A 27,868-nucleotide genomic window follows, 5' to 3' on the forward strand; every position below is an offset into this window, starting at 1 on the left:
GCTGGGTAGAGGACAACATTGTTATAGTACAACCCTTCGCATTCGCCGTCTCCAGTGCAAGAAAACATTGTTCTCCACACGCAGCCGTGCCTCGTTTTCAAAGTGGAACGTGATAACTTCCTGACACTGAACGGCTGCCAAAAGCAGGAACGTTAGGCAGTGGCGGTTCTGCCGGTGTTGCCGCCCTAGGTGAAATTACTGGCTTGCGTCCTTTCATGTTACTCCTCCAACCCGCCCCCGCGGCACCAGTCGGTCGCGGCACCGGGGCACCATCAGTCGGCATCAGGCGAGCCGGCCGCGGCACGGGCAGGTATCAGGCCACCCACCTGTCAGATCGGGCAGACCTGACGAGGTGGGCGCGGTTCCGGCCAACCTGCCTGATGTCAGCCAGTGCCGTTTTATCTTGTTTTAATCAAACAAGATTTTGTCCATATAAAAAGTATTTTTCCAAAAAAGGGTCTTGAAAAAGAGGGGCCGTCTTAAAATCAGGGTCGTCTTTTATGCAGGTCAATACGGTAGTCTACAAAACTGTTGATTTTTTTCCTCTCGTGCGCCTCCAGGTAGATTGCGTCCTGGGCGGTTGCACTGCCTGTAGCAGAAACCGTCCCTGACGTTAGGCACATCAGACGGCGTTGCTGTTGAGTCTCCATCGTTCACATGTGTTCTGTTTACATCTTGAGGCTTCATTTCAACCCTCTTTTCCGGATGGAATGGTGTTACACGTCATTTCCGTCTGGTTGCCATGGATACATGACGCTCCATTCTGTAGAGCGGTGGACTTGGTGCGGCGATAAAAAGCACATGACACCGAGCCGCTCCAGCTGAAAACTGATACACTGTATTTTGGGTCGACCCAAATATGTGTGAAAACCTCCTCAGAGAGTCGGCCGCTAAATCTAACATCTTAGCATCTGGCTAACGCCTTAATCCACTTCCTGATGCAGGCCTCAGGTCTCAGCTTCATGCTCGGCTACAGGCCTTAGCGATAAAAGATATGGTGATAAAAAAGCACCTTTTTGTCCACGGCGGCGCCCCCTGTCTGCTGCTGCCGCTCGGCCTGAAGCTCCTCCCCCTCCTCCTCGTCCTCCTCCTCCTCTTCCTCTGATGAAGAGGAGGATGTGTGGTCCTCCAGCAGAGCAGGGACCTGCAGCACACACATACCAATTATTAGTAATAATCAGCGATAATCAATATTTAGAGCTGATGTTTATTTGTAGAAAATGTACAACATAAACCGTGCTTTGCATTTAATTAACTAAATTATATTCATAGAAACAAATCACCAAATAATAAAATTAAAATAATATTTATTTAATTAAAAAAATAAACAAATAACACAAGAAAGATAATTACCTAATAATTAAAAATTATCTATTTAAAGTTCAGATCAGTGAGGCCATGAGGTTTAACATGACAAACACACACACACACACACACACACACACACTCACACACTGAGGAAACATAATAAAATAAAATAAAATAAAATAATAATAACAATAACAATAACAATAACAACAACAGTAATAATAACAATAATAACAATAATAATAATAATAGTGTGTTTCTACCGTCTGAACTCCTGACAGGTCCTTCTTCAGGCCCGTCAGCGTCTGATACAGAACCTGCAGAGACACCATGACCACCATCATCATCATCATCATCATCATCATCACCATCATCGTCATCATCATCATCACCATCATCATCATCATCATCATCATCATCGTCATCATCATCATCATCATCAAAGCTGCAGTGATTTCTGACCAGCAGGGGGCGCTGCTTCAGATCTGTGGTACAAAACCCAAAGTTCAGGTGTAAAAAGTGTGTGGATGGATGTTAGGGATCATGTGACTCTCCAGGCTCCTGCTGGATTATCTGGGATTATTCTGAATGGGAAAATGGTGAAGCTGCACATTTCAGCCACAAGGAGGCGCTGCTCTGAGGCTCTCCACTGACATGTGGATCAGTTTCTCTGCAGAACGAGACGATGCTTTGAATGAAGCTGAAGAGGCGGGTGGAAGAGGGCTTTTATTGTGAAAGCTGTGTAGATGGCGTCAGGTGGCGTGTGAGGGACCTACGCTGTCGTTCTGCACGCCGTCCTCGCTCTCGGCCTCGCCCGCCCGCACGGCGTCCACGTCTCGCTCGTAGTGGCTGACCTCCGTCAGCGTGCGGGGGATGAAGGCCCTCTTAAACACCTGAGGGCCACAAACACACGGTTACAGCAAGGTCAGAGGTCAGAGGTCAAAGGTCACACTCGCCATTTACACACGCTGCTGCTTTGTCTTCTACAGGCTGCTGACACCCATTGCAGTTCAATGGGTTCTGGTCATGTAACAATGTAACTCTTCATTAAACCAATCACAGCAGGCTAACGGATTGTGTCATCAGGCGTCGCCATGACGACATCAACTTTTAGACCGACAACAGAAGAAATCGCCGTCGGTGACATCGTGACGCTGCCGCCATCTTAGGTCACTGCTCTGACGTAGGAGGAGACGCAGCCCGTCTGAGCTGAACTGAACTCTGGGTAATTTCCCTCCTGGGTTCATTTGCTCAGCAACAGCAAATCAGCTGAGACGGAGGGCGGAGCCTCTGTGTTTACCTCCTCGTCCACTCGCTCCTGATCAGAGCGCTGCTCCGCCGTGCGCTCTGCTGCCACCTGCATCACCTGCACACACACACACACACACACACACACACACACACACACTCAGTTACTACAACACAGGCCAGTCCCAACTTCCTGTCCACACAGAAACAAGCAGTGGGCGGGGTCAGGGGTCAGGGGTCAGACCTTGTCCAGGTAGAGGTCGATGTTGTGGCAGGTGATGGACGGGTCGGTGACGAAGTCGAACAGCTCTCTGACGGTCATCACCGCCACGCCGCGACGCACGAAGAACTCTGCAGGCCACAAACAAAACAGCGTCCTGTCACCTGAGGTCACCTGAGGTCAACGGTTCAAAGCCCACATGCTGCTGCTGAAGTGTCCCTGAGCAAGGCAACACGCCTCAGCTTTGTAACCTGCCTGCACATACAAACCTCCTCACAGCCAGGTGGGAGTTAACAGGACAGGAAACTTTAAAAAAGCAATACATAGAAACTTTCATAAATAAATAAAATGAAGTAAAAGTAAAGGGCCTCGAGCTGATCCCTGTGGAACCCCAGAGGCCAGAGGAGCAAAGACACACCAAAACACAAAGAGCCAACGTTCTGCTCCTCACGCATGAAGAGAACCAGCTCAGAGCAGAACCAAGCATGTCACGCTCGCTCTGGACAGGTCAAATCTGTCTGTCTGTCTCCAGCGGGTCCCTTGACCTCTGACCTCTGACCTCCAGCTGTGTGAATGAAAATGGGTTCTCTCCCCTTTGCAGACACGCCCACCTTCTGCTAATCCCATGCAGTTTGGGCCCCAAAGCCTGCAGTCCACATGTGTTCTTGTGGCCTGTTGTAAAATGGTGTGTGTGTACAGACTGGGGCCTAAACAGTCTTGGAGCTGCATCAGTTGCTTTGACTGGAAAGCTGAGACTCTTGTGGATTCAATGAGCCACATTTGATTCCTGTGTGATGATGTTGGCCCCCATAGCAGCCATTTCACTGCAGGCACAGACTTTTTAAAAAGGAAGTCTTCATTTAGATGGAAGATGACTGACACTGAACAGTGATGTTGTTTATTGAACAATTAGCTGATCATTTTCTCTCTTTTCATTTCTAGGACAGGTGAATGTTTATGATGTGGAATATTCTTTGATAAAGTTATTTGTTCAGCACAGCAGCCTCTGCACAGTCATATCGCTGCAGAACCCACGAAGAAAAGATCTAATGTGAATTTTCCCCCATACTGTCAGTATCGTTCTCAAAAATACTAAACTAATGAGACGCCGAAGGAAATGAGATTCTGACAGCAGTAAGACGCAGCAGAGGGCACTTCCTGTCAGGAGAGGGCACTTCCTGTCAGGTGAGGGCACTTCCTGTCAGGAGAGGGCACTTCCTGTCAGGTGAGGGCACTTCCTGTCAGGAGAGGGCACTTCCTGTCAGGAGAGGGCACTTCCTGTCAGGTGAGGGCACTTCCTGTCAGGAGAGGGCACTTCCTGTCAGGTGAGGGCACTTCCTGTCAGGTGAGGGCACTTCCTGTCAGGAGAGGGCACTTCCTGTCAGGTGAGGGCACTTCCTGTCAGGAGAGGGCACTTCCTGTCAGGAGAGGGCACTTCCTGTCAGGAGAGGGCACTTCCTGTCAGGCGAGGGCACTTCCTGTCAGGAGAGGGCACTTCCTGTCAGGTGAGGGCACTTCCTGTCAGGAGAGGGCACTTCCTGTCAGGAGAGGGCACTTCCTGTGTGGCTGACCGTTGATGTTGCTGCAGTCTTTGCGCAGGAACTCCAGCGCGTGCGGATGGTCGTGTTCCACCGACTGCGACACGTCGATGATGTAAGCGTCTCCGTCATGGTACCTGGACAGGAAAGACACCGTGAGACACACACACATCACATGCAGATACACACAAAATACACACTGACTGGTCACTCTCTCTCTCTGGACATCATCATCATCATCTTCATCATCATCAGCTGTTTCTAACAGAGTTAAAGTGTTCCAGCAGCCGTGCTTATTGCTTCCTGATGTAAACATGCATCAGAGGTGTTTTCCTTGCGTGGCGTCTTGCAGCAGACGTGTCGTCGTCAGGTTTAGAAGAAGTGGCCAATCACACGGTGACAGACAGACAGACAGACAGACAGACAGACAGACAGACAGACAGACAGGTGAGGCGCTGCAGGGCTCAGGTACGTACAGCATGTTGAACTCGCTGAGGTCGGCGTGGACGAGCCGCGCCTGCTGGTACATGGTCCTCATGTTGTGCACCACCTGCAGGTAGAGCTGCCGCGCCTTGGACTCAGAGAGCGCCGCGTTCTTCAGCAGAGGAGCCGGCCTGCACCGTCACACAGAACCCATCATCAGCACATGCTTCAGTTTCAGTCATGTCTTTGCTCTTGTCAGTCAGCTTTATTAAAATCATAGTTTATATATAATCTGTTACAGATTACAGCCCACCAGCTAATCTTCACTGGTCAACATCATTTTGATTTGTCCTTAAGGTGCACTTTGCAAAACTGATAAAAAAAATGTGGAATAAGCAGGTAACCCATCCGTCTGCCAGTGAGGACCATGTAGATTCAACATTATGTGCTTATTCCACATTTTCTTCCGTCGAGTCTAAAGGGCCCTCACTTCAGTCAAGCCTGACCAATTCTGCAGAGTACACCTTTAAATGTCAGGGTCTGATCATCCTGATTGGTCGGTGCCGGTCACGGTTCGGAGGCTGTGATTGGTCCTTACATGTCGTCTCTGCCGATGAAGCTCATGAGCAGAACGTGGCTGCGGAGCATCAGCGGCTCGGGGCTCGGCACGCCGGCCGTCTGCAGCCTGGAACACAACACACAGTCTTAATCTGGACTCGGTCTGGACTGGGTTAATCTGGATTCTGTCTGATTTATCCTGTTTTCAGTTTGATTTGATCTGGACTCTGTCTGGTCTGGTTTAATCTGGATTGTGTGCATCAGACCTGATCAGGTTCCTCATCTCCTTCTCGGCCCAGGTCCGGACCATCTTCCTGGGGTTTCCTTTGCAGTAACCATGACGGAACCTGCGGGAGATCAATAACCATCAAGAACTGATGAGGGATAATCTGATGTGTTAAACGTGGAGCCACATCCTGGATTACCACACCGACTCCAAACTCACTTCTCAACATGTAGAATAACAGCAGGCGCATCGGAAACGTCCTGTTTGCAAAGTGGAGCGATGGTCTTAATGAGATTCTGCATTTTTATTAAGTTTATTAAGAACATTCACTGACCTGGAAGATCTGGCCACCGTCGCTGCGGCTGCTTGTGAACCAGCTGGTGTGTGTGTGTGTGTGTGTGTGTGTGTGTGTGTGTGTGTGTGTCTGTGTGCTGGTTTGAAAACAGAAACCTGTCCTGAGAGGAGCCGCTGAGCCAGACCCTCTCTGAGCATGAAGAGAAAAGTCATGGTGATGTGTGAGTGCTCTGCTCTCCTGACAGACCTGAACTCCCCGCTGACGTATTTGTCTCGGTCTTTGAACAGCAGGATGGAGGTCTTGTAGATCTTGATGGCTCGGCTCTCTCCGCTGGCTGTGCTGGCGTGGTAAACGTTGGCCTGACGGGGAGAAGCAAGGAATCACTGAGACCAGGTCTGAAGACGTGAAGGTCCAGCTCACATCACAGAGACTTAAGTTGAGCTACCTCAGCACAGACTGACCGCCTGGAACCTTCACGCTCCTGCAGGAGGACTTAATGTGCCTCCAACAGGTTTCCCAACCACCTGAAGTCATGCAGCCCTCAGCAACCCTGTGTTAATTATGTGTTAATTTGTGTTAAATATGAAATTGTACATGTTTCTATAGATTAAAATAATCATAATTTTGAATGTTGTAAGATAATGAGATGGTAAGTAAAATACCCCAGTGAAATCTGGAAAAATTCCCTGGATTTCTTTCAAAAGCATGGGACAAGGGCAATTAGCAAGTTACCACTAAATTACTGGAACATGAATAAACGACAAGAAAAGAAATGACAAGAACACTAAGTTTATAGTTAGTATAATGATATATTTAAAGTTAGGAAGCATGGAAAACTGTGTGAGACTCGTTTTCTTGCCTCTTTCCCGGTGCTGATGCAGCCGTTGATTTCAGAGATGACGCCCCGACTCAGCATCTTGAACAGGATCATCCGAGTCCGAGGATCTAAAACCTGCAGAAGAAGAGACGTGTTGGACTTAGAATAACCTGTAATGACATTTATTAGTACTCTATAATAACCTACAATCATAACCTATAACAATAACCTACTTGTTAGGTCAACACATTTGCTTTATTTCCTCAGTATGAATGTAGAAAGAAAAGCTGACCTGCTCGACTGTGGCCCGATCTGATTTGTCCTTCACTCGATACCTGAGGAAGAGCAGATCATGAGATTGACCCCTATCAGCCAATCACGTTCTCTCTAATGTGAATGAGAAGTCTGAATGAACCCAGTTGGAGGAAACGTACGTGTCAGCTTCTTTCTGCTTCTGCATCGTCGTCACCTTGTTGATCACAGAGTCGGCATAATTCAGTTTATCTGCAGAGAAAACAGAGCAGCTTCACTCAGCTGTTTCTAAGGAGGGTTATGTTTAAAATGAGGACTGGCCTGTTTAATTACACACAAATCTTTATGAGTTATGAAGTCCCCAAGTATTCAGAAACAGGGTGACTGTACCGAGGTTGATCTTGTTCTCGTACTTCCTCAGGGCTTTGTCGGCCGGCGTGCAGGGTTTACAGGACACACCCTGTCTGTTGGACTGGGAGAGTTTTACTGTCTGTTAGCACAACTTAACACAACTTAGCACAACTGTAACACAACTGTAACTGTAATACAAGTTAACACAATATTAACACAACTGTAACACAACTTAACACAACCTAACAACTTAACACAACTTAACACAACCTAACAACTTAACACAACTTAGCACAACTGTAACACAACTGTAACTGTAACACAACTTAACACAACATTAACACAACTTAATACAACCTAACAACTTAACACAACTGTAATACAACTGTAACACAACTTAACACAACTTAACACCACTGTAACACAACAGTAATACAACTTAACACAACTGTAACACAACTGTAATACAACTGTAACACAACTTAACACAACTTAGCACAACTTAGCACAGCTGTAACTGTAACACAACTTAACACAACTTAGCACAACTGTAACTGTAACACAACTTAACACAACCTAACAACTTAACACAACTTAGCACAACTGTAACACAACTGTAACACAACTTAGCACAACTGTAACACAACTGTAACTGTAACACAACTTAACACAACTGTAACACAACTTAGCACAACTGTAAATGTAACACAACTTAACAAAACCTAACAACTTAACACAACTTAGCACAACTGTAACACAACTGTAACACAACTTAGCACAACTGTAACACAACTGTAACACAACTTAACACAACATAACACAACCTAACAACTTAACACAACTAAGCACAACTGTAACACAACTGTAACTGTAACACAACTTAACACAACATTAACACAACATAACACAACATAAAACAACTGTAACACAACTGTAGCACAACTGTAGCACAACTTAGCACAACTGTAACACAACTGTAACACAAGTGTAACACAACTTAACACAACCTAACACAACTTAACACAACTTAACACAACTGTAACACAACTTAACACAACATAACACAGGTTAAACACAACTTAACACAACTGTAACACAAGTTAAACACAACTTAACACAACATAACAAGTGCAACACAACTTAACACAACTGTAACAACTTCACACAACATAACACAAGTTAAACACAACTTAACGAAGTTACCACGACACCTGACAGGAACAAGTCAACATTCATCTGGTCTCAGAGACTCGCTACAATCAGACGAGGTAAAGATCTTCCAATAGAAAACTGATGCAGCACTGATCACAATCAATATGTAACCAATGAAACTGATCATAGCATCATATCAGCAGATCAATAATAAAAACTGTCGAGTGATTTGTCTGCATCCTCTGTCAGTCTGGGCTCTGACTGCCGGAAAATTTATTTCATCTACTCATTTCATCATCTAATTTAATTGGATCTAATCCAATGTAATCTAAATATCTAATCTAACTGTAATCTGAGGTGATCTAATCTGACTGAGCGAGCTGGTCTGTACAGGAAGTGACAGTAGGCTAATGGGCGGAGCCTCATTCTGAGTAAACTGTATTAAACAGAAGGTGTGTACCTGACTGCTGCTGCAGCGCTTGGTCAGGTTGGCTCCGCCTCTGCTCCACTCCCACTCTTCATCTTCATCATCCTCCTCTTCTTCCTCCTCCTCCTCCTCCTGCTCCTCCTCCTCCTCCTCCTGCCTGCTGGCTGATGAAGGCTCCAGTCTCACATCACCAAGCTGGCTTTGCAGCACCGACAGCTGTGATTGGTCGCTGTAGAGGAAAAACAACAACATCAGGGGTGTATTCAGTGCACATGTACCGGTATGTAACGTCAAGCTAACAGAAACGATAAAGCTCTGAACAACCTGTTGCATTACGCAGTGCTGCAGGTATGGAAGCCCAGAGGGACATTCTCCTCACGACTGTAGCCAAAGAACTGTCTGAGCAGGACATTACATGGATCATTAACTATAGGGGGACTCCAATACATTCAATGTCCACTATGAAAAAACAGTTATTGTTAAACATTGTTTCCAGGATTTGCACCACAGACCGACACACATGAGTTTGAAGTTTGAAGTTGAATAAAAGTTGTCATATTATTGAGAAAAACAATAAACTCTGTCTGATTTATCATCATACCTACCACATACATGTGCCTTTACCTCCTCACATGATGGGCAACATGTTAAACAGAGGCTGCACTGATACAGACTTGGAAGCCATAATGGAGCACTAGCGTTTTAAATCACTGAGGCTTCAATACAGGCTGATGCTGATTGGATAACACCTGTGACACGCCCACAACACGGAGGAAAGCTACCTGTGAGGCAAAACGTTACAACCAAACACACCATTCAATGAGATGACGTCACACAACGTTACGCATCGTAACGTCGCTGAATACACCCCAGGCGTGCTGCTGTCTCCATGGCAACCTGAGTGACATCACGCTGTAGGGCCAGCAGCCTACAAAGTTTCTGACTGAACACACACACACACACACACACACACACACACACACACACACACACACTCACTCACTCACTCACTCACTCACTCACTCACTCACTCACTCACTCTCTCACTCTCTCACTCTCTCTCTCTCTCTCTCTCTCTCTCTCTCTCTCTCACCTGCTTTCTTCTACGTCATCAAACTGGCCGGGAACACAGTCGGCGAGCAGCGCCATGACGTCACAGCCCGCTCCGACAGAACCCAGCTCGCGCCGATCTGACCCGCTCCGACAGAACCGCCGCGCGTGGGACCGAGAACCAGCGCAGCGTGTCTCCTGCACTTCCGGGTACAACACGTGTGTACGGAAGCTCGCTGGGTCAAAGCCTAAAAAGCGAAGTGGCTGAGGGGAGCGGTGTTTTTTTTTTTTTTTTTTTCTTTTCTTTATTGACCGTACTTACATTGACAGACATGGACAGGGGGCGAGCGGTTACATGCGAACATAAAATAATCCCAATTAAAAGTTACGTGAAATCATAGAGCGCAGGAGAGGAAAACAAACTATACAAGATGTTTCTGGGAGGCCAACAAGTCATTTCCAAAACATGGAAACAAAGAAAATAATTCTCGAGTCTTTATGGCTTTCTGTTTCCAGAGTATTTGTGTTAATGTAGTGTTTGATGTCCCGCAGCCTCCGCACAGGAAGGAGCCGCGTCCTGTTTCCCAATAAAAGCCAAATCAAACGAAAAGGTGTTTCGTGTTTGTTGATAAAATCTGGCAGGACATTCTGTTTCCGTCTCGGATTTTTATATTTACATTTTTGTAGTTCGTCGTAAAAGCAGACGCTCAGGAAAATATTGATATAAAACTTTTATCAGCCCCCGTTCACGCTCCGCCGGGCTTTTATTTTGCAGACCGTGACCCGGAAGTGTTTTCCCGGCGTGAGTGAGCGCGCGGCGTGCTGTGTGAAGCAGGAGAACGAGGAGAACCAGGAGAACCAGGAGAACCAGGAGAACATGGAGAACCTGCAGCAGACCTCCAGGAACCTGCTGGTCTGCGACCAGTCCAGCCTCCGGCACCGGAAGTGCCGCCTGAGCCAGCAGGTGCAGCAGCACCACTTCAACCACCAGGTGAGACGCTGACGGCTAACGGCTAACGGACAGACAGGTGGGCAGACAGACAGGTGGGCAGACAGGTGGGCAGACAGACAGGTGGGCAGACATCACAGAAGCTTCAGAGGTTAAAACACAAGGCGAAGCGTTTTCCATGTACAACCGGATGTTCATTACCTCAAACTCGGAACTGTGTGTGTGTGTGTGTGTGTGTGTGTGTGTGTGTGTGTGTGTGTGTGTGTGTGTGTGTGTGTGTGTGTGTGTGTGTGTGTGTGAGTGTGTGTGTGTGTGTGTATGAGTGTGTGTGTGTGAGAGAGAGAGAGAGTGTGTGTGTGTGTGAGTCTGTGTGTGTGTGTGTGTGTGAGAGAGAGAGAGAGAGTGTGTGTGTGAGTGTGTGAGTGTGTGTGTGTGTGAGAGAGAGAGAGAGAGTGTGTGTGTGAGTCTGTCTGTGTGTGTGAGTGTGTGTGTGTGTGTGTGTGTGTGTGAGAGAGAGAGAGAGCAGATCTGAGTGTTGAGGTGAGGAGGATGAGGATGATGATGATGATGAAGGGTTTCATTGTAACCAATCACAGCAGCGGGTTGTTTGAGCTGTGGCTCAGTGAGGTTTACCTGTGCAGGTGTCGCTGCTGCTGCCTGAGTGTGGCTCCGCCCCCCCGCCGCTGGACGCCGCGCTCCGCAGCTTCAGCTCCTCCTACCTGCTGAGGAAGCTGCCGCTGCACGAGCTGCTGGACACACACTTCCTGCAGGACGCCGTGTACCAGGGTACACACACACACACACACACACACACACACACACACACACACAGACACTCACACACACACACACACACACAGTTTGTGCAATAGAGACTGCAGCTACAGATTTACACTGTGTGTGTGTGTGTGTGTGTGTGTGTGTGTGTGTGTGTGTGTGTGTGTGTGTGTTGCAGGGTCGGTGTACGGGCTGTCCTACAGGAGCAGGATTGATGAGGACACCTGTGTGGCTCTGCTGCCGAGCGGTGAGGCCCCGCCCACATGTCAAGCTAACTGGCTGCTAGCGTTAGCCATGTGTCCTCTGTCTGCCTGATAAACCAAAATCACTCTCCCTGCGTTCCAGTACCCATACTACCATACTGCCATACTACCATACTACCATACTACCATACTGCCATACTGCCATACTACCATACTGCCATACTACCATTCTACCATACTACCATACTGCCATACTACCATTCTACCATACTGCCATACTGCCATACTACCATACTGCCATACTGCCATACTGCCATACTGCCATACTGCCATACTGCCATACTGCCATACTACCATACTGCCATACTGCCATACTACCATACTGCCATACTACCATACTACCATACTGCCATACTACCATACTACCATACTACCATACTGCCATACTGCCATTCTACCATACTGCCATACTACCATACTGCCATACTACCATACTGCCATTCTACCATACTGCCATTCTACCATACTGCCATACTGCCATACTACCATACTGCCATACTGCCATACTACCATACTGCCATACTGCCATTCTACCATACTGCCATACTGCCATACTGCCATACTGCCATACTACCATACTGCCATTCTACCATACTGCCATACTGCCATACTGCCATACTGCCATTCTACCATACTGCCATACTACCATACTGCCATACTACCATACTGCCATTCTACCATACTGCCATTCTACCATACTGCCATACTGCCATACTGCCATACTACCATACTGCCATACTACCATACTACCATACTGCCATACTACCATACTGCCATACTGCCATACTGCCTTTCTACCATACTGCCATACTACCATACTGCCATTCTACCATACTGCCATACTACCATACTACCATTCTACCATACTGCCATACTACCATTCTACCATACTGCCATACTACCATACTGCCATACTACCATACTACCATACTGCCATACTACCATACTGCCACGCTGCCATGCTGCCATACTACCATACTGCCATACTGCCATACTGCCATGCTGCCATACTACCATACTGCCATACTGCCATACTACCATACTACCATACTGCCATACTGCCACATTACCATACTGCCATACTACCATACTGCCATGCTGCCATACTACCATACTGCCATGCTACCATACTACCATACTGCCATACTACCATACTGCCATACTACCATACTACTATACTGCCATACTGCCATACTGCCATGCTGCCATACTGCCATACTACCATACTGCCATACTACCATACTGCCATACTACCATACTGCCATACTACACTCGGCATCAGTGAAAACTTTACTTATTTTTCTGTTGTTGTTTTTTAATATAAATACTTATTAGAGCAGTGGTTTCTGGCAGAGTTAACTGTAACAGCTCAAGGCGTGTTGATGACCTCTGAGCTGTGACCTGCCCTGTGCTCCAGTCCCCATACTACCATACTACTTAGTATGCAAGAAAAAGAATGAGTACATCCCAGTACACAGTGTGTCAGATGCAGTATGCCAAGAGTACCAGGATGTTCTACTACATCCGGTCAGATTTCACAGTCAGCATGTCAGCATGCTGCTCTGGCCATGCTGACCCACAATCCTTTGCACAGCGGACGTTACGTGGCACTGACTGAGCTGCGTGTACAGGCCACGCCCACATACGGACGACAACACAGACACACACACACACACACACACACACACACACAGCGCTCACCTCGGTCGCAAATGTGGAGCTACAGACGGAGGAGGAAGTGAGCGAGAGGGGCGGAGCTCAGGGAGGACGCATGGAGTGTGTCCCAATAGTATGCATACACATGCATACTACACTGCATACTTTGTAAGGGCAGCTGCAGTACATACTAAAAGTAAAAAGTACAAGTAGGGCAGGTCTTCCACTCAGGATGGGCGGAGCTTAACTGTGCCAATCATGATGAGCCACTAACTCTCTCTGCCTGTCTGTCTGTCTCTGCCTGTCTCTCTCTCTCTCTCTGCCTGTCTCTCTCTCTGTCTCTCTCTCTCTCTGCCTGTCTGTCTGTCTGCCTGTCTGTCTGTCTGCCTGTCTGTCTGCAGGTCAGCTGGTCCTCTCTCTGGATAAAGATGTGTATGAGCGGTTGGGGGTGGAGGGGAAGCCGTCACGTTTCAACCAGCGAGCGAACAGCAGATACGGTCAGACATGAGGAGGAGGAGGAGGAGGATGATATCAGTGATGATGATGATGATGAGGATGATGAGGATGAGATTGATGATGATGATGATGATGATATCAGTGATGATGATGATGAAGATGATAATTACAAGAACAATAAGAATGTAATAATTGAAGAGTGTAAAACGCTTATAAAGCTCCTAAGAGCAAGGCAGGAAACATGAAGCTGAACTATAGAAGGAATACTACTGCAGTATTGTGAGTCGTACTGCAGTATTATGAGTCGTACTGCAGTATTGTGAGTCGTACTGCAGTATTGTGAGTCGTACTGCAGTATTATGAGTCGTACTGCAGTATTATGGGTCATACTGCAGTATTATGAGTCGTACTGCAGTATTGTGAGTAGTACTGTAGTATTGTGAGTAGTACTGCAGTAGTAATGGTGTGTGTTGTGGTACAGTGGTGACTGTGAACCTGACGGACAGCAGCATGGCTCCAGGTGGGCGGGGCTACCAGCGGCTGCTGACAGGCCTGAAGTCACGTGTCCAGCTGCAGACGGACTTCCTGCTGTCGCATCACCCAGGTGAGCCGCCACTTCCTGTACACACAACAACAACAACAACAACAACAACAACCAGCAGCCAGTCAGGAGCCGTCACCCAGGAACACACACACACACACACACACACACACACACACACACACACACACACACACACACACACACACCTGCCTGGTCTGCCGGGTCTGACCTGTGTCCTGTGTGCAGGGGGAGGCGAGGCTCTGAAGGCCCTCCTGTCTCGCTACGACTGGACAGAGCACAGACCTCAGGTCAGCAGCCGGCTTCTGACCAACCTGCCCTGCCCCACCCCGCTGACCTCTGACCTGCCGTCATGTGACCCCCACAGCTTCCTGGAGTGGCTCGGCGCCGTGGAGGCCGAGGTCAGCTGGTAAGGACAGCCATGATGAGTCACTGCGTTCAGAGTCTTCATCAGTGCAGGTGCACCAGAGCCGCTGGTCTGCCAGGTGAACTCACGTGTGCTGAACTGATTGCAGTGACAACGAGTCCACCAGTTTCCTGTCGACGTTGGTGTGTCCGGAGCCTCGTGCGGTGCTGAGCCGGGCCCTGAGGGTCCGGGTCAGCGGGCTGCTGCTTCCTCAGGACGTCTACAGGCTGATTGAGGAGCTCAGGTACGCCTGATCAGTTTTAATCATGGTTTCCTCTTGCAATATGGATATTTTAGTGAGATTTTAGCCATTTATGTTGCAGTAGTCAAGTTCCTGTCAGAAACACCTCCAGTAATTTTAGTCATTTTCATCAAATGACAGGACAGTGTTGTAAAGATACTGTCATATTCTGTGGGTGGCTCTCTAAAGGTGTAGCTCTTTACTGATAGTTCATAATAAGTGAGCGTCATTTTATTAACTTTACACCTGAAACAATACAGCGCATAAATCTGCCTCAGCATCGACGCTCATAAACAAACATCAGACTGATGTGAGAGTTAAAGCCTCAGAAACCAGTCGGATGTTCAGACGCCGCCTGGCGACGGGTCGGCCAGAACTCGTCCACTCACAGATGAACTTTATGTCTTTTTGATGAATATCAGATTTTTAATGATAATCCATTTCTGAGAGCAGTTTGTGTTCAGGGAGCTCCTGTGTTTGTGTTTACAGAAAGTCGGTGAACGGGGTGATGGGTTGTTGTTCTGATTGGTTGGTTCTGAGGTGAGCTGTTGTGTCCTCTGGCAGGCGTTGCTGGGACGGGCGCGGCACGGCGTCCTGGGCGGCGCTGACGGTGCAGGGCTTCGCCGACAGCCCGGTGTCGTGGGGCAGCAGAGAGCACGGCTTCCTGAAGGGAGGAGAGAACTTCTACAGCCTCCTGCTCTGCAGCGACCACAGCTACTGGCTCTGCATGGGCACCGGGGCGCACGACGGCTGCCCGCCGTGACGCCACCCGCCACGACGGCTACCCGCCGGGACGCTGCCGTGACGCCGCCCGCCACGACGGCTGCCCGCCGGGACGCTGCCGTGACGCCGCTCGCCGCGACGGCTGCCCGCCGTGACGCCGCCCGCCCTGCTGGGACTGCCAGCCTCCTGTATGTTCTGGGCCCCAGGCGGACTCTAACAAGCTGAGAGCCCACGTTTGATCTGGCTCTGCCCTCCAGGCCCTGCTGATCCAGCAGCTGATCCAACGTTGAAATTTGGGATTTTAATAATTATACGTGCAGTTTTCCTGCATTTTTTTTGTTTTGTTTGTTTGTTTTTTGTTTCCCAGCAAACTGACAGGAGCACCAAGCTGAAGTGAGCGTTGTTGGCCTGTAGGACAGAGCTCATTTTGCTGAGGACGTCTGGAGGCCCCTAGAGGCCCCTGGGGGCCCCTGGGGCCCCTCACAGTCCTGGTCCAGAGGTTCCTGCTGGTGTCTGGCAGATGAGTGGTTTTGTCCTGCGGTACAAACCTGCAGCGCGTCCATCAGTCCTGCAGGTCCGACGGGTGGAAAACAGAAGGAAGTCGGAGGCGGAGGAGAGGAAAGGCCTTTCCCCGTCTGTCCGTCAAACTGGAGCCGCTTAACCCTGTGACACCTGACTGACACCTGAGATACGCAGCCGAGCAGGAAATGACCTGAACACTTGAGAAAAGTGTTTAAGTTAGAAAATGACCTGGAAATCAGCTAAAAGTTTTAAAAACAAACAAACAAAAATCAGCAGGAAAAGAAAAGAAACTGGAAAAACAAAATGACCTAAAGATTTTTTTCCTGTAACAATTTCAAGAGTAGAATTTATAAATACAACATATTCCTTAGTTTTCATGATTTTCTGTTTGCTGAAGCCAGTTTTAGGGTCATTGCAACATAATTTTAATATTGAATAATAAAGAGATTTTTCTTCATTTTCTTGCAGATTCAACTCATTTCCTTTTTTCCCCTGTGGAGCCGATGTGCTCAGGTTTAAAGGGTTAAATGTTTGTGAAGGGAAATCTGATATGGATCCACACACACACACACACACACACACACACACACACAGCCTGTCTGTGTACATGAAGTTTGTTATTAAAAGTGATTTTTTTCACAAAGAGAAGCGCAGCCTCGTCTCTCCTGCCTCAGCAGTTTATTCTCTAAATTAGAAAACTTTACAGCTTGTACACGTCTTCAGCTACAAATAGGAAAATACTGTTCATGTCAGAGCTATGATACAGATATGATGACTCAGCAGAACCTCAAGCAGGCACCAACAGGAAGGTCAAAGGTCATTTCAGTTCATTTCCTGCTTCTCTGCGTGTAGAAAATCATCTGGAAAAGGTCAAACTGAGGAAAACGTTTCTGAAATCATAATTTAAATCTCTTCGTCCAGAGGGAACCCAGCAGGGCCGTGGAACTGGTCTAGAACTGGTCCATCCTCCTCTGCAGGTACTGCAGGATGGCGTCGGTTCCCTGCGACGAGCCCCACACTCTCTTCAGCGCCTCGCACTCGCGCTCGTTGGCCTGTTCCAGGGCGCCGCGGCTCGCGTTCCGCATCAGAGCCTTGGACTCACGCAGAACCTGACCACAGGAAGCAGAACCCACACACAGGAGGTCACTAGTGTGTGTGTGTGTGTGTGTGTGTGTGTGTGTGTGTGTGTGTGTGTGTGTGTGTGTGTGCGTGCGTGTGCGTGTGCGTGTGTGTGGCGGTGACTCACCAGCGAGTTGACGGACACGAGCTCCCGGACGCGCAGCATCACTTCCTGTGTGAAGGTTCCGGGCCACAGAACCTGAGACACCAGGCCTTTAGAACACGCCTCCTGCGCCGTCAACTTCCTGCCGCTCAGCAGCATCTCGTTTGCCTGGAACCCAACAGAACACATGAGAACACATGAGAACCCAACAGAACACATGAGAACCCGTCAGAACGTGGGCCTTCAGGGGGTTCCTAGGGTCTTGCAGCAAATCAGGGAACAGTGAAACCTCTGATGTGATCTTTAAAAATGATTTCCATCAGCACAAACAGTTCTCCTGAGTGTGTCACCTCCAGCAGCAGCCCTGCAGTCTGCCTTCACCAACATCAGTGACAGAGCGTCTGGTTCTAAAGAGCTCACTGAGTTCCAGGTGCTGCTGGAATAGTGATGGAACAGGAAGCCACCGCTGCACCAAGTCAGCTGCTCAACTTTCTTCCCTCCTAGATATTCCACCATCAGCTGGAAGTGGGATTATTGCAGATATTCCACCATCAGCTGGAAGTGGGATTATTGCAGATATTCCACCATCAGCTGGAAGTGGGATTATTGCAAAGTGGAAGCGTTTAGGAACCACAGCGACTCGGCCACCAGGGGGCGGCACCACGTAAAGTTACAGAGCGGGGTCGCTGAGGCTCATAGTGCGTAAAATAGTCGGACGCTCTGCCGCCTCAGGACCTGCAGAGCTCCAAACCTCCTCTGGCATCAACATCAGCACAGGAACTGAGCCGGGAGCTTCATGGCCGAGCGGCCGCGCTCTCTGTTTTCATTTTACGTCAGTATTTTAACGTCGGATCATTCAATTGGAGCTCCCAGTCATCTCTGAACGCATCTTTACTGCACCTGTGCTGAGTGAGACCGAACAACACTCCCTGCAACTCCAGCACAGAGCAGGACTCAGCCAGACCGGGACAGGATGGAGAGCTGGAGCCAGAGGAGGTACTTCTGACATGGTCGAGATAAGAATGTGACAGTTCAGAAAACTGTACTCTGCAGAACAGAGGCGACGGGTTCCCACGTCAGACGCAACTCAACAACCCACCTGGGACCCTCTGACAGACCAAGAGAGCGACACGCAGGACAAGCAGACCTCAGTGTTTGTGATTCTGGGCTATACAAATAAATAAATAAATAAATTGAATTGAGTGTCACTGCCGTTCATTTGTCTTCACGTCACAGAATTGGCAAAGTCATCAGGACCGGTACAATTTTTTCATTAAATATGTACCGTATTTCACCAATTAATCGCCCGGCCGCAAATAGCCGCCGGGTTCTTCTAAACGCCTGGGGTCTGCACGCATTTTGCATATTAAACGCCCACCCGAATAACCGCCAGGGCGATTATTTGCATTATATCGAGGTAACCCAAAATAAGGCTACTCACCTTATTTTTGCAGAAGTAAACAGCCGCACAATAACAGTGCGGCACTTCCGTTTTCTGTCAAAATAAGAGCGCTAGCTAACGTTAGAAAAAAGGGTGTACCGTAATCTTAAATCGACTGACTGTAAATATGTTGGACAGTAACTGTCATCACAATAATGGCCTGGTGCAGGTCTGTGCAAAAATAAATAAAGGCCTGCAGCGAAGAGCCGCCTGGTTCTTTTAAACGCCCGGGGTCCAAGTCGATTTTGCATATTAAACACCCGGGCGATTAATTGGTGAAATACGGTAGTTAAAATATGAAATTATTCATATTTTGATAGATTGTGTGCACATCATACAGCCCTACTCTGCACTGAGCTCACCCCCCTCTCACACACACACACACACACACACACACACACACCTCTGCACTGACCCACCTCGCACACACACACACACACACACACACACACACACACACACACACACCTTTGCACTCCACCTGCTGAAACCTGTGTGCCAGTGTAATGACCAGAACCCTCACTGATCGACTTGTCTGACAGGTAAGACAGTGGAGCCCCCTAGTGGAGCTCAGAAGTGCCAGGCCCTGTGAGCTCATGTGACTATTCTCACTTTCCTGCAGCATCTTAGTGTCATCAGGGTGAAACAGCTGACAGCAGGAAGAGAGGGGGAGGAGGGTGGGAGTTGTGATGTAAAAGAGAAAGAGCAGAGACAAAGAAGATGGCAGTGACGCTGAGTGTCCAGCAGGGGGTGACAGACCGAGGCCAGGCCCATGATGCGAGGGAAGGTGAAAGAGGAGCAGGCGTCGGGCGTCTGGCCGTACACGGTGTACGGCGTCTGGAACCAGGCCTTCTCATTGGCCCACACCACGTCACACAGCGGCAGTATGGCGGCGCCCAGACCCACCGCCGGCCCGTTGACCGCCGCCACGATGGGCTTCTTAAACTGCACGAAGGTGTTGACGAAGGTCCTGAGGAGGAGGAGGAGGATTGACATTCTGTATGCTACACAAACACTTCTAATATAAATTCTTCTATTACATTTAATAAACTAGTTATATAAAGAAAATACCTCACAAAAATTAAAGGCTAAAAAGGTGTGATTCAGGTGTGTGTGTGTGTGTGTGTGTGAGTGAGTGTGTGTGTCTGGCTGATGGTACCTGATGGTTTCAGCCATCTTGATGCTCTCCTTCTTCCTGTCGTCTGTAAGGCGTCTGATGAAGTACAGGAAGTCGAGGCCGTAGCAGAAGATGCTGCCGACAGCGCTTAGCAACACTAGCTTACTGTCATCTGATGCTGCTGTTGCCATGGCGCTCTGGATCTCCTTCATCACCTGCCAAGGAGACAGAGGGATTTGTCTAGAGGAAACCAGTCTGCCTCTGGGCCAATCAGCGACCTGCTCTGTTTCATCAACTGGAGGTGATACCGTGGTAACCAGGTAAAAACGCAGCATCAGTACCACAGTGCACAAACACATGCACACATAGCATAAAGACAGGTAGGACTACGGAATGTGTGTCACAGGGTGCAGGTGCAGGTGAAGGTTTGGGGTGCAGGTGAAGGTTTGGGGGTGCAAGTGAAGGTTTGGGGTGCAGGTGAAAGTTTAGGCTGCAGGTGAAGGTTTAGGGGTGCAGGTGAAGGTTTAGGGTGCAGGTGAAGGTTTGGGGGTGCAGGTGAGGGTTTGGGGCTGCAAGTGAAGGATTGGGGTGCAGGTGAAAGTTTAGGCTGCAGGTGAAGGTTTGGGGCTGCAGGTGAAGGTTTGGGGTGCAGGTGAGGGTGAAGGTTTGGGCTGCAGGTGAAGGTTTGGGGCTGCAGGTGAAGGTTTGGGGCTGCAGGTGAAGGTTTGGGGTGCAGGTGAGGGTGAAGGTTTGGGCTGCAGGTGAGGGTGAAGGTTCGGGGCTGCAGGTGAAGGTTTGGGCTGCAGAAGAAGGTTTAGGGTGCAGGTGAAGGTTTGGGGGTGCAGGTGAAGGTTTGGGGGTCATGGTCAGGGTGCAGGTGAAGGTTTGGGGTGCAGGTGAAGATTTGGGGCTGCAGGTGAAGGTTTGGGCTGCAGGTGAAGGTTTGGGCTGCAGGTGAAGGTTTGGGGGTCATGGTCAGGGTGCAGGTGAAGGTTTGGGCTGCAGGTGAAGATTTGGGGCTGCAGGTGAAGGTTTGGGCTGCAGGTGAAGGTTTGGGCTGCAGGTGAAGGTTTGGGGGTCATGGTCAGGGTGCAGGTGAAGGTTTGGGCTGCAGGTGAAGGTTTGGGGGGTCATGGTCAGGGTGCAGGTGAAGGTTTGGGGTGCAGGTGAAGGTTTGGGGGTCATGGTCAGGGTGCAGGTGAAGGTTTGGGGGTGCAGGTAAAGGTGAAGGTTTGGGGTGCAGGTGAAGGTGAAGGTTTGGGGTGCAGGTGAAGGTGAAGGTTTGGGGCGCAGGTGAAGGTTTGGGGGTCATGGTCAGGGTGCAGGTGAAGGTTTGGGGGTCATGGTCAGGGTGCAGGTGAAGGTTTGGGGTGCAGGCTCAGGGTGCAGGTGAAGGTTTGGGCTGCAGGTGAAGGTTTGGGGGTCATGGTCAGGGTGCAGGTGAAGGTTTGGGCTGCAGGTGAAGGTTTGGGGGTCATGGTCAGGGTGCAGGTGAAGGTTTGGGCTGCAGGTGAAGGTTTGGGGGTCATGGTCAGGGTGCAGGTCACCTCGGGGTTCAGGCTGTTGTTCTCGGAGGTCTTGGTGGACAGCAGGATGTGAGTGAACCCGTCCTGCTTCTTCACCACAATGTCCCGGTAGCGGTAGGCGCTCTCTGTCTGCCGGACACTGAATCGCAGGCGTTTGTCGAAGGCCGTCCGTTCCTCCAGACGCCGTTTCCCTGCCGACGTGCTGGTTGTCCCCACGATGGCACTCTGCACGTCAGATGTCCCGTTGGCAGCAACGGCCTCCATCAGTGTCGAGCCACCTGGGAAAACACAGCAGGAGGAAGAGGATGCTGACAGGCAGAAACTAAAGGGCAGCTCTGGACCAATGAGAGGCGAGTTACAGCCTCCCTCTGAACCAATCAGTGAAAAGGTTGGGTCAAGCATATTGAATATAAACCTGATTATCCCTCCAAAAGGCCAAAAAGACCAAAAATTAGACAAAAACTCTGTGTTCCTGTTGATCAACTGAACAGATGATACATCACCTCTCAGGCCAATCAGCACTTATGGCGTTTTTCCACGAGCACCTACTCAGCTCTACTCGGCTCGCCTAGGTTTTGGTCGTTTTCCATTACAATTGAGTACCACCTCATCGCCAGTGGAGTCGTCATAGCAACGCGGCCCCGCCCCCAAGCATAGAAAAGTCTCCACCTCTTCATTTGGCCACGGTACCGGTTTGCTCGCCATTTTACATGCATGCACCTGACCAGTACCTTAGAAAGCTGGATACTGTGTACAATTCTGCCTTACGCTTTGTCACCAGATGCGGAAATCGAGTACATCATTGCACTCTCTATACCACTGCAAATTGTCTGTCTCTTTCCACATGCAGATTCACGCAGTGGCTCTCTCTCCTACACAAAGCTCTGATTGGGCTGGTACCCTCTTACTTAAGCGCATTTTTGTGCATCAAGCAGGACCAGCATGCCCTTCGATCCAAAGTTGCCCTTCAGCTGGTTGTTCCCAGGGTGCGAACCGAATTAGGTAAAAGAGCTTTTAGTTATGCTGGTCCATCTACCTGGAATGAGCTACAAAAGGACCTCAAATTGCCAGGCCTAGTCACGCTAGGAGAATTTAAAAATATTTTAAAAGACTATGAAACCAGTACTCTTGGACAATGCAATTGTGTCTGAAATTTTTGCCTATAATTTGAACTTTGTTGTGAATGCTATGTTTTCTGCCTGTTGGAATGTTTTTTAATGTCGTAACTTTGTGTTTGCTGCCTTGCTTGGCCAGATCGCTCTTGAAGAAGAGGTTTTAAATCTCAATGATGCTTATCTGGTTAAATAAAGGATTTGATTGATTGATTGATTTTCCAACTTTGCCAACTTCAGTGATGATCAATGCGCACGGTCGCTGTTTCAGTTTTTTTTTTTTTTTAAATGCCGAGTTTGGTTTTTGTGAAGGAGTCACTGTCATGTGTCGTCGCTCCCTGTCCAATCAGTGGCCTGCATGGCGTTTACGTCACATTTTTGGCTCGACTCAGCTCGGTTGGAACCCCGGCCGAGTAGGTACTCATATAGAACCTGGTACCAGGTACCACCACCTGATGGAAAACCTTACAAACCGAGCCGAGTCGAGCCGAGTAGGTGCTAGTGGAAAAGCGCCATAAGACCTACATTTTAGCAGAAAATGGTACACTTCCATACTTAACTAATGTAAAAATAAATGAATTTCATCCTGAGTGAAATGATACACCCATATTCTCCTACCAAGGACATGAAGTTGTCCCGCTGAGGACAAACTCACATTTTCTGATATTTTCCTGACCTGAGGTAAGCTCCGCCTCGTTCAGGTGACAGTCTGATTTTGTCACGGTGGTTTATAATAATGTTTATAACAATGTCAGGTCACAGTCTCATCAGGGTCCTCTGGGATCTTGAGGAGCCACATCTGCACAGGACCTGGGCTTTCTAAGAGGCACGAGGTGATATCCGCCTAGCCAACAGACCCCCGCCCTCTGCTGGGGGATGCTGGGTACTGCATGTTCTTACCGTTGAGGGAGCGCATGGCGGCGGGTGTGATGGGGACCTGCGGGGGGCGCAGGGGGTTCTGGGTCTGGCTGCGGGGCCGGGTGCCCATGCGGGCCCTCTCTTCTCCGGGGCCCAGCAGGACGCCGGCAGGTTTCTCCAGCAGGGCCACCTCAGGAGGGACCAGGTGGGCCTCCTGGGCCCCAGGCTCCAGGCTGTGGGCCGCTTCGCTGGGCGACTCCTCTGAGTCTACACGGCTGTTCATGGGACTTTTGGGAACCAGGATTTTGATGCCGGTCTTGGCCAGATCCACACTGCGCCGGGCCGTGGCGGCCGGAGACGCCGCCATTAGGCCGCTGTTAGTCGCCACCGCAGCGCCGGGACCGAACCTGTTGGCCAGCAGGAGTTGCTGGGAGTCAGCCGCGCCATGAGTGTGTCTGACGGTGGGCGGGTCGGACGAATGCGGGGCGACTTTGGGCTGAGCGCCGTCTCCCATCAAACCGCTGCCAAGGTTCCCGGCGGGAGGCTGCGGCCTGGGCGGGGCTCTGTGGGCGGGGCTTGGATTGGGGGAGCTGCGAGTGGAGCGCAGTAAAGTGCTGTCTCTGTGCCTCTCGGCGTGCTGGCGGTTGAACTCGTGGATGTAGACCATGCAGCTGGACAGGTGGCTCTCCGGCTCCCAGGTGTCTCCCTCTGCCCCGTAACCTCGCCACCGCACCAAGTACTCCGTCTTCCCCTTCTTGTTCCTCCGCTTGTCGACGATCCTCTCCACCTGAAACATGGCAGACATGACGCCGTTACATTCCCCACACACACACACACACACACACACACACACACACACACACACACACACACACACACACACACACACACACACACAGCAGAGCTGACATCACACATGGAGACGGACTGTGCAGATCCAGTCAGGTCGGGGTGCAGGCGGAGTGAGGACCCTGTAGACTCAAGCGGCCAAACACATGTCAGCACATAAAGCGATGAATGAGTCTACGTGGTCCTCATCGCTGGAGCAATCCACTGATAAATTCTTTGATTTCTTTTGTTGAGTCTAAAGGCTCTCACTCAAAGTTAGGCCTTGGCATTTTGCACAGAGCACTTTCAGTTTCACTAGAACTGAATTTAAATTGTTATGATACAAAAAAGAGGTGAAGGATATCTGGTTATCATATGCTTATTTAGATATGAACAGCAATCAACAACAATAAAAAGGCAACGATATGGACGATATCAAATTCAGGGTTAATGTTAGTCTGAGACACTGATCAGTCTGATCTGATCAATAACATACTTTGTGAAGTTTATTGGTTTATTATGGCTCATATGCTGTTTTTCTTTTTTTAAGAATGTTTAACTTCCACTGTCACACTTAAAATTTCAAATAAGTGTAACCTCACAGTCACATATTCGTATTTGGCATAAATATCAAGGTGTGGGCGCCCCGGTAGCTCACCGGATACGAGCGCATACCATGTGTTTAAAGCTGAGTCCCGACCCCAGCGTCCCGGGTTCGAATCCGACCTCAGGCTCTTAGCTGCAGGTCGTCCTCTCTGCCCTGCCTGTCCTGTCTCTCTCTACTGTCACTGTCAAATAAAGCAGAAATGCCAGAAAATAATCTTGAAACTTTGTCCATATCGAGCGGTGCTAGCGGGAGTGACTTTTACTTTGACAAACTGTGTTAGTCTCTTTACTAACGTCAAATCAGACAAGTCAGAGTGGGGTAAATTAGGTGAACTGGCTCTTTACCAGACCTGACCTGAAACACACGACTGCACACCAGACGTTTGTGTCGCACTTCAAGTTCTCGGCTGCGCAGGAAGGCGAGGAACGTAAGGAGCGTTCCTCACGTTCCTCGTGTTGTCCTCGTGTTTGTCAAAGTGTAAAAGGACGAGCTGGGCAAAGCGAGGCGACGTCTGCACCGACACCCAGTTTCCCTCAGTAAATAAAGTTTCACTGAATAATTTTTTTAATTGTTCTGGTTCTTTCTTTTTTTGCTTTTTGCATTTTTTTTAACCTACTAATGTTAAACATTTGTTAATTCAAAGCAAGGTTTGTGCAGGCATTTATACAACTTATTTTTGACACTGCATTCTAAATATTGATCCTAGATATTGGTAAATGGTGTCCTTGATTACTGATAACTGGTATGGGCCCTGAAAAATCAAATCGGTTGATCCCTAGTGGACATGACTGGGCTGCCTCTGCCACGCCCAGCTGAGCAGCCTCACCTGTTCACCTGGGGCCCGAGCCACCCGTTCACCTGGGGCCCGAGCCACCTGTCACTGCTCACTCTTGACCACTGCAAACCTCAGCAAATCTGCTTCATTTCTTTCAAAAACATTATATATTGACCCCAACTTTGAATTACAACCAATTATTGTCACACCCATTATTCAAAATAAAGATAAAATGAGAAAAATGCCAGAAATATCAATAAATATAGTTTACTCACATCATGAGTATACGTTTAAAATTAAATTACAATATAATTACCACAAAATCAATAATTTACTGTTAACTTGCCGCAAATTTGTAGTACCTTACTAAAAAGGTAGTTTTAATAAATTTAAAAACTAAAAACGGAAAATCAGCGTAAACTAAGAAAAGCAATGAAGAGCAGGAGAGCGACGCTAACGGGAGCAGCATCACATTCACCTGCCGCGAGCCGCGCGCCGCGCGCCGCGCACAGTCACGGCGGCTCGGGGCTTTTCTCTGGCCACAGCAGCCTGCCGGAGCCCGAGCTCCACACACACACACACACACACACACACTGCACACACACACACACACACACACACACACACACACACACACACACACTGCACACACACACACTGCACACACACACACACACAGGCACCGAGCTAACCTCTCTCTGCTCCGCTGCAAACTCCACTAACCAGCTAACTAACCAGCTAACTGACCAGCTAACTAACCAGCTAACTAACCAGCTAACTGACCAGCTAACTAACCAGCTAACTGACCAGCTAACTAACCAGCTAACTAACCAGCTAACTGACCAGCTAACTAACCAGCTAACTAACCAGCTAACTGACCAGCTAACTAACCAGCTAACTAACCAGCTAACTGACCAGCTAACTGAGCCTGCCTCTCTGTCGGCTAGCCTTAGCCTGGCAGCTAGCCTCACCTCGTAGAGCTCTTCCGTAGCCATGGCGACTGCGAGGCTCCGCCGTCCCGTCCCGGAGCTTCAGGAGCTGCCAGGAGCTTCAGGAGCTTCTCCCGCTCGGAGGCCGGCCGCTCAGAGGAACATGAGCCGGAGCAGGGCAGCAGAAGCCGGCCGTGTGGAGCCGAGCATGCAGCCTGTCGGCGGCTGGACACTGACACTGAGCTGTTAGCTAGCCTGTTAGCCTGCTAGCTGCTCCGATACACCGAGTTACAAAACTTCCGGCTTCCTTCTTCTTCTTCTTCTGTTTTTGTGACGGTTGGCAAACAACCTTCCGGTGCTTTACCGCCACGTGCTGGAGCGGATTGTGAATAACAGGGAGGGAGGGAGGGATGTCTGTCTGTCTGCCTGCCTGTCTGTCTGCCTGCCTGTCTGTCTGTCTGCCTGTCTGCCTGTCTGCCTGCCTGTCTGTCTGCCTGTCTGCCTGTCTGTCTGTCTGCCTGTCTGCCTGCCTGTCTGTCTGTCTGCCTGTCTGTCTGCCTGTCTGTCTGTCTGCCTGTCTGTCTGTCTGTCTGTCTGTCTGCCTGCCTGCCTGCCTGTCTGTCTGCCTGTCTGTCTGTCTGTCTGTTTATTCATTTATTATTTTCATTTCCAGTCATGAACAAAGAAAACAACATTGTTTACAAACAGATCAAGCCGGTAACACACAAAGCAGAGCAAGAGAAATAAAGCAAAAAAAAAAAAAAAAAAAAAACCACCCAACAATATAAATAAATAAATATTAAAAACAAACAAACAAAAAGCTGTGTGTGTGCAGTGAAGGTGACCTCACTGCACACAGTCACTGTTTTCTGGCTTGTTGGTTCTGACATGTTGTTCCAGTTCCTCCTTGAACACAAAGAGATTTTTGTTTGTAAATTTGCTTTTGTGAATATGGAATTTGGCAGGAAGTCAAATAAAACAAATGAGGTGAAAAAGCATGATCATCTTTGTTACATAAACATAGCAACCAGAC

General features: G+C 49.0%; 3 protein-coding genes across 4 annotated transcripts in view; 1 reads left to right on the top strand and 2 right to left on the bottom strand.

Moving 5' to 3' along the window:
• Positions 1-10,096, bottom strand: part of riok1 (RIO kinase 1 (yeast)) — a 12,561-nt gene extending 2,465 nt beyond the window's left edge. The window contains exons 1-16 of the mRNA XM_030074137.1: positions 9,909-10,096; positions 8,849-9,044; positions 7,276-7,357; positions 7,068-7,137; positions 6,926-6,968; positions 6,676-6,768; positions 6,063-6,175; positions 5,562-5,642; positions 5,336-5,422; positions 4,791-4,928; positions 4,348-4,451; positions 2,801-2,907; positions 2,609-2,674; positions 2,085-2,201; positions 1,572-1,625; positions 1,013-1,144 (exon numbers count right to left, since the gene is read on the bottom strand). Coding sequence (XP_029929997.1) covers positions 1,013-1,144; positions 1,572-1,625; positions 2,085-2,201; positions 2,609-2,674; positions 2,801-2,907; positions 4,348-4,451; positions 4,791-4,928; positions 5,336-5,422; positions 5,562-5,642; positions 6,063-6,175; positions 6,676-6,768; positions 6,926-6,968; positions 7,068-7,137; positions 7,276-7,357; positions 8,849-9,044; positions 9,909-9,964 — 1,539 coding nt within the window. The 5' untranslated portion in view covers positions 9,965-10,096. The remainder of the gene's footprint in view (positions 1-1,012; positions 1,145-1,571; positions 1,626-2,084; positions 2,202-2,608; positions 2,675-2,800; positions 2,908-4,347; positions 4,452-4,790; positions 4,929-5,335; positions 5,423-5,561; positions 5,643-6,062; positions 6,176-6,675; positions 6,769-6,925; positions 6,969-7,067; positions 7,138-7,275; positions 7,358-8,848; positions 9,045-9,908) is intronic.
• Positions 10,097-10,640: 544 nt separating this feature from the next.
• Positions 10,641-16,492, top strand: rpp40 (ribonuclease P/MRP 40 subunit). 2 transcript variants are annotated; one of them, XM_030074154.1, is made up of 9 exons: positions 10,641-10,856; positions 11,456-11,600; positions 11,770-11,838; positions 13,912-14,007; positions 14,448-14,570; positions 14,757-14,937; positions 15,044-15,178; positions 15,740-15,967; positions 16,021-16,492. In XM_030074154.1, the coding sequence occupies exons 1-8, from the start codon at positions 10,743-10,745 to the stop codon at positions 15,936-15,938; spliced, it is 1,062 nt and encodes a 353-aa protein (XP_029930014.1). In that variant the 5' UTR covers positions 10,641-10,742; the 3' UTR covers positions 15,939-15,967; positions 16,021-16,492. The 2 variants fall into 2 exon arrangements, with proteins under 2 accessions (XP_029930014.1, XP_029930013.1); XM_030074153.1 differs by having other exon boundaries at positions 15,740-16,492.
• Positions 16,493-17,081: 589 nt separating this feature from the next.
• Positions 17,082-27,162, bottom strand: cdyl (chromodomain protein, Y-like). The gene is made up of 7 exons (XM_030074129.1): positions 26,878-27,162; positions 23,739-24,483; positions 21,748-22,004; positions 20,243-20,415; positions 19,843-20,053; positions 17,667-17,810; positions 17,082-17,529 (listed from the first exon to the last, which is right to left on the bottom strand). The coding sequence occupies exons 1-7, from the start codon at positions 26,899-26,901 to the stop codon at positions 17,371-17,373; spliced, it is 1,713 nt and encodes a 570-aa protein (XP_029929989.1). The 5' UTR covers positions 26,902-27,162; the 3' UTR covers positions 17,082-17,370.
• Positions 27,163-27,868: the final 706 nt, after the last annotated feature.

Source organism: Myripristis murdjan, chromosome 17 (assembly GCF_902150065.1).
Source record: "Myripristis murdjan chromosome 17, fMyrMur1.1, whole genome shotgun sequence".
NCBI lineage: Eukaryota > Metazoa > Chordata > Actinopteri > Holocentriformes > Holocentridae > Myripristis > Myripristis murdjan.

What these genes read in the sequence shown, in the direction of transcription:
- cdyl (XM_030074129.1), bottom strand. Translation starts at nt 26,901, where the DNA reads ATGGCTACGGAAGAGCTCTACGAG. An exon ending in CTACGGAAGAGCTCTACGAG is followed by an intron (nt 24,484 to 26,877) that starts GTGAGGCTAGCT and finishes GCCATGTTTCAG; the next exon opens with GTGGAGAGGATCGTCGACAA. An exon ending in GCATCATGGGCCTGGCCTCG is followed by an intron (nt 17,811 to 19,842) that starts GTCTGTCACCCC and finishes GTTGGGTTCCAG; the next exon opens with GCAAACGAGATGCTGCTGAG.
- rpp40 (XM_030074153.1), top strand. Translation starts at nt 10,743, where the DNA reads ATGGAGAACCTGCAGCAGACCTCCAGGAACCTGCTGGTCTGCGACCAG. An exon ending in GCAGGACGCCGTGTACCAGG is followed by an intron (nt 11,601 to 11,769) that starts GTACACACACAC and finishes TGTGTGTTGCAG; the next exon opens with GGTCGGTGTACGGGCTGTCC. An exon ending in CCTGCTGTCGCATCACCCAG is followed by an intron (nt 14,571 to 14,756) that starts GTGAGCCGCCAC and finishes TCCTGTGTGCAG; the next exon opens with GGGGAGGCGAGGCTCTGAAG.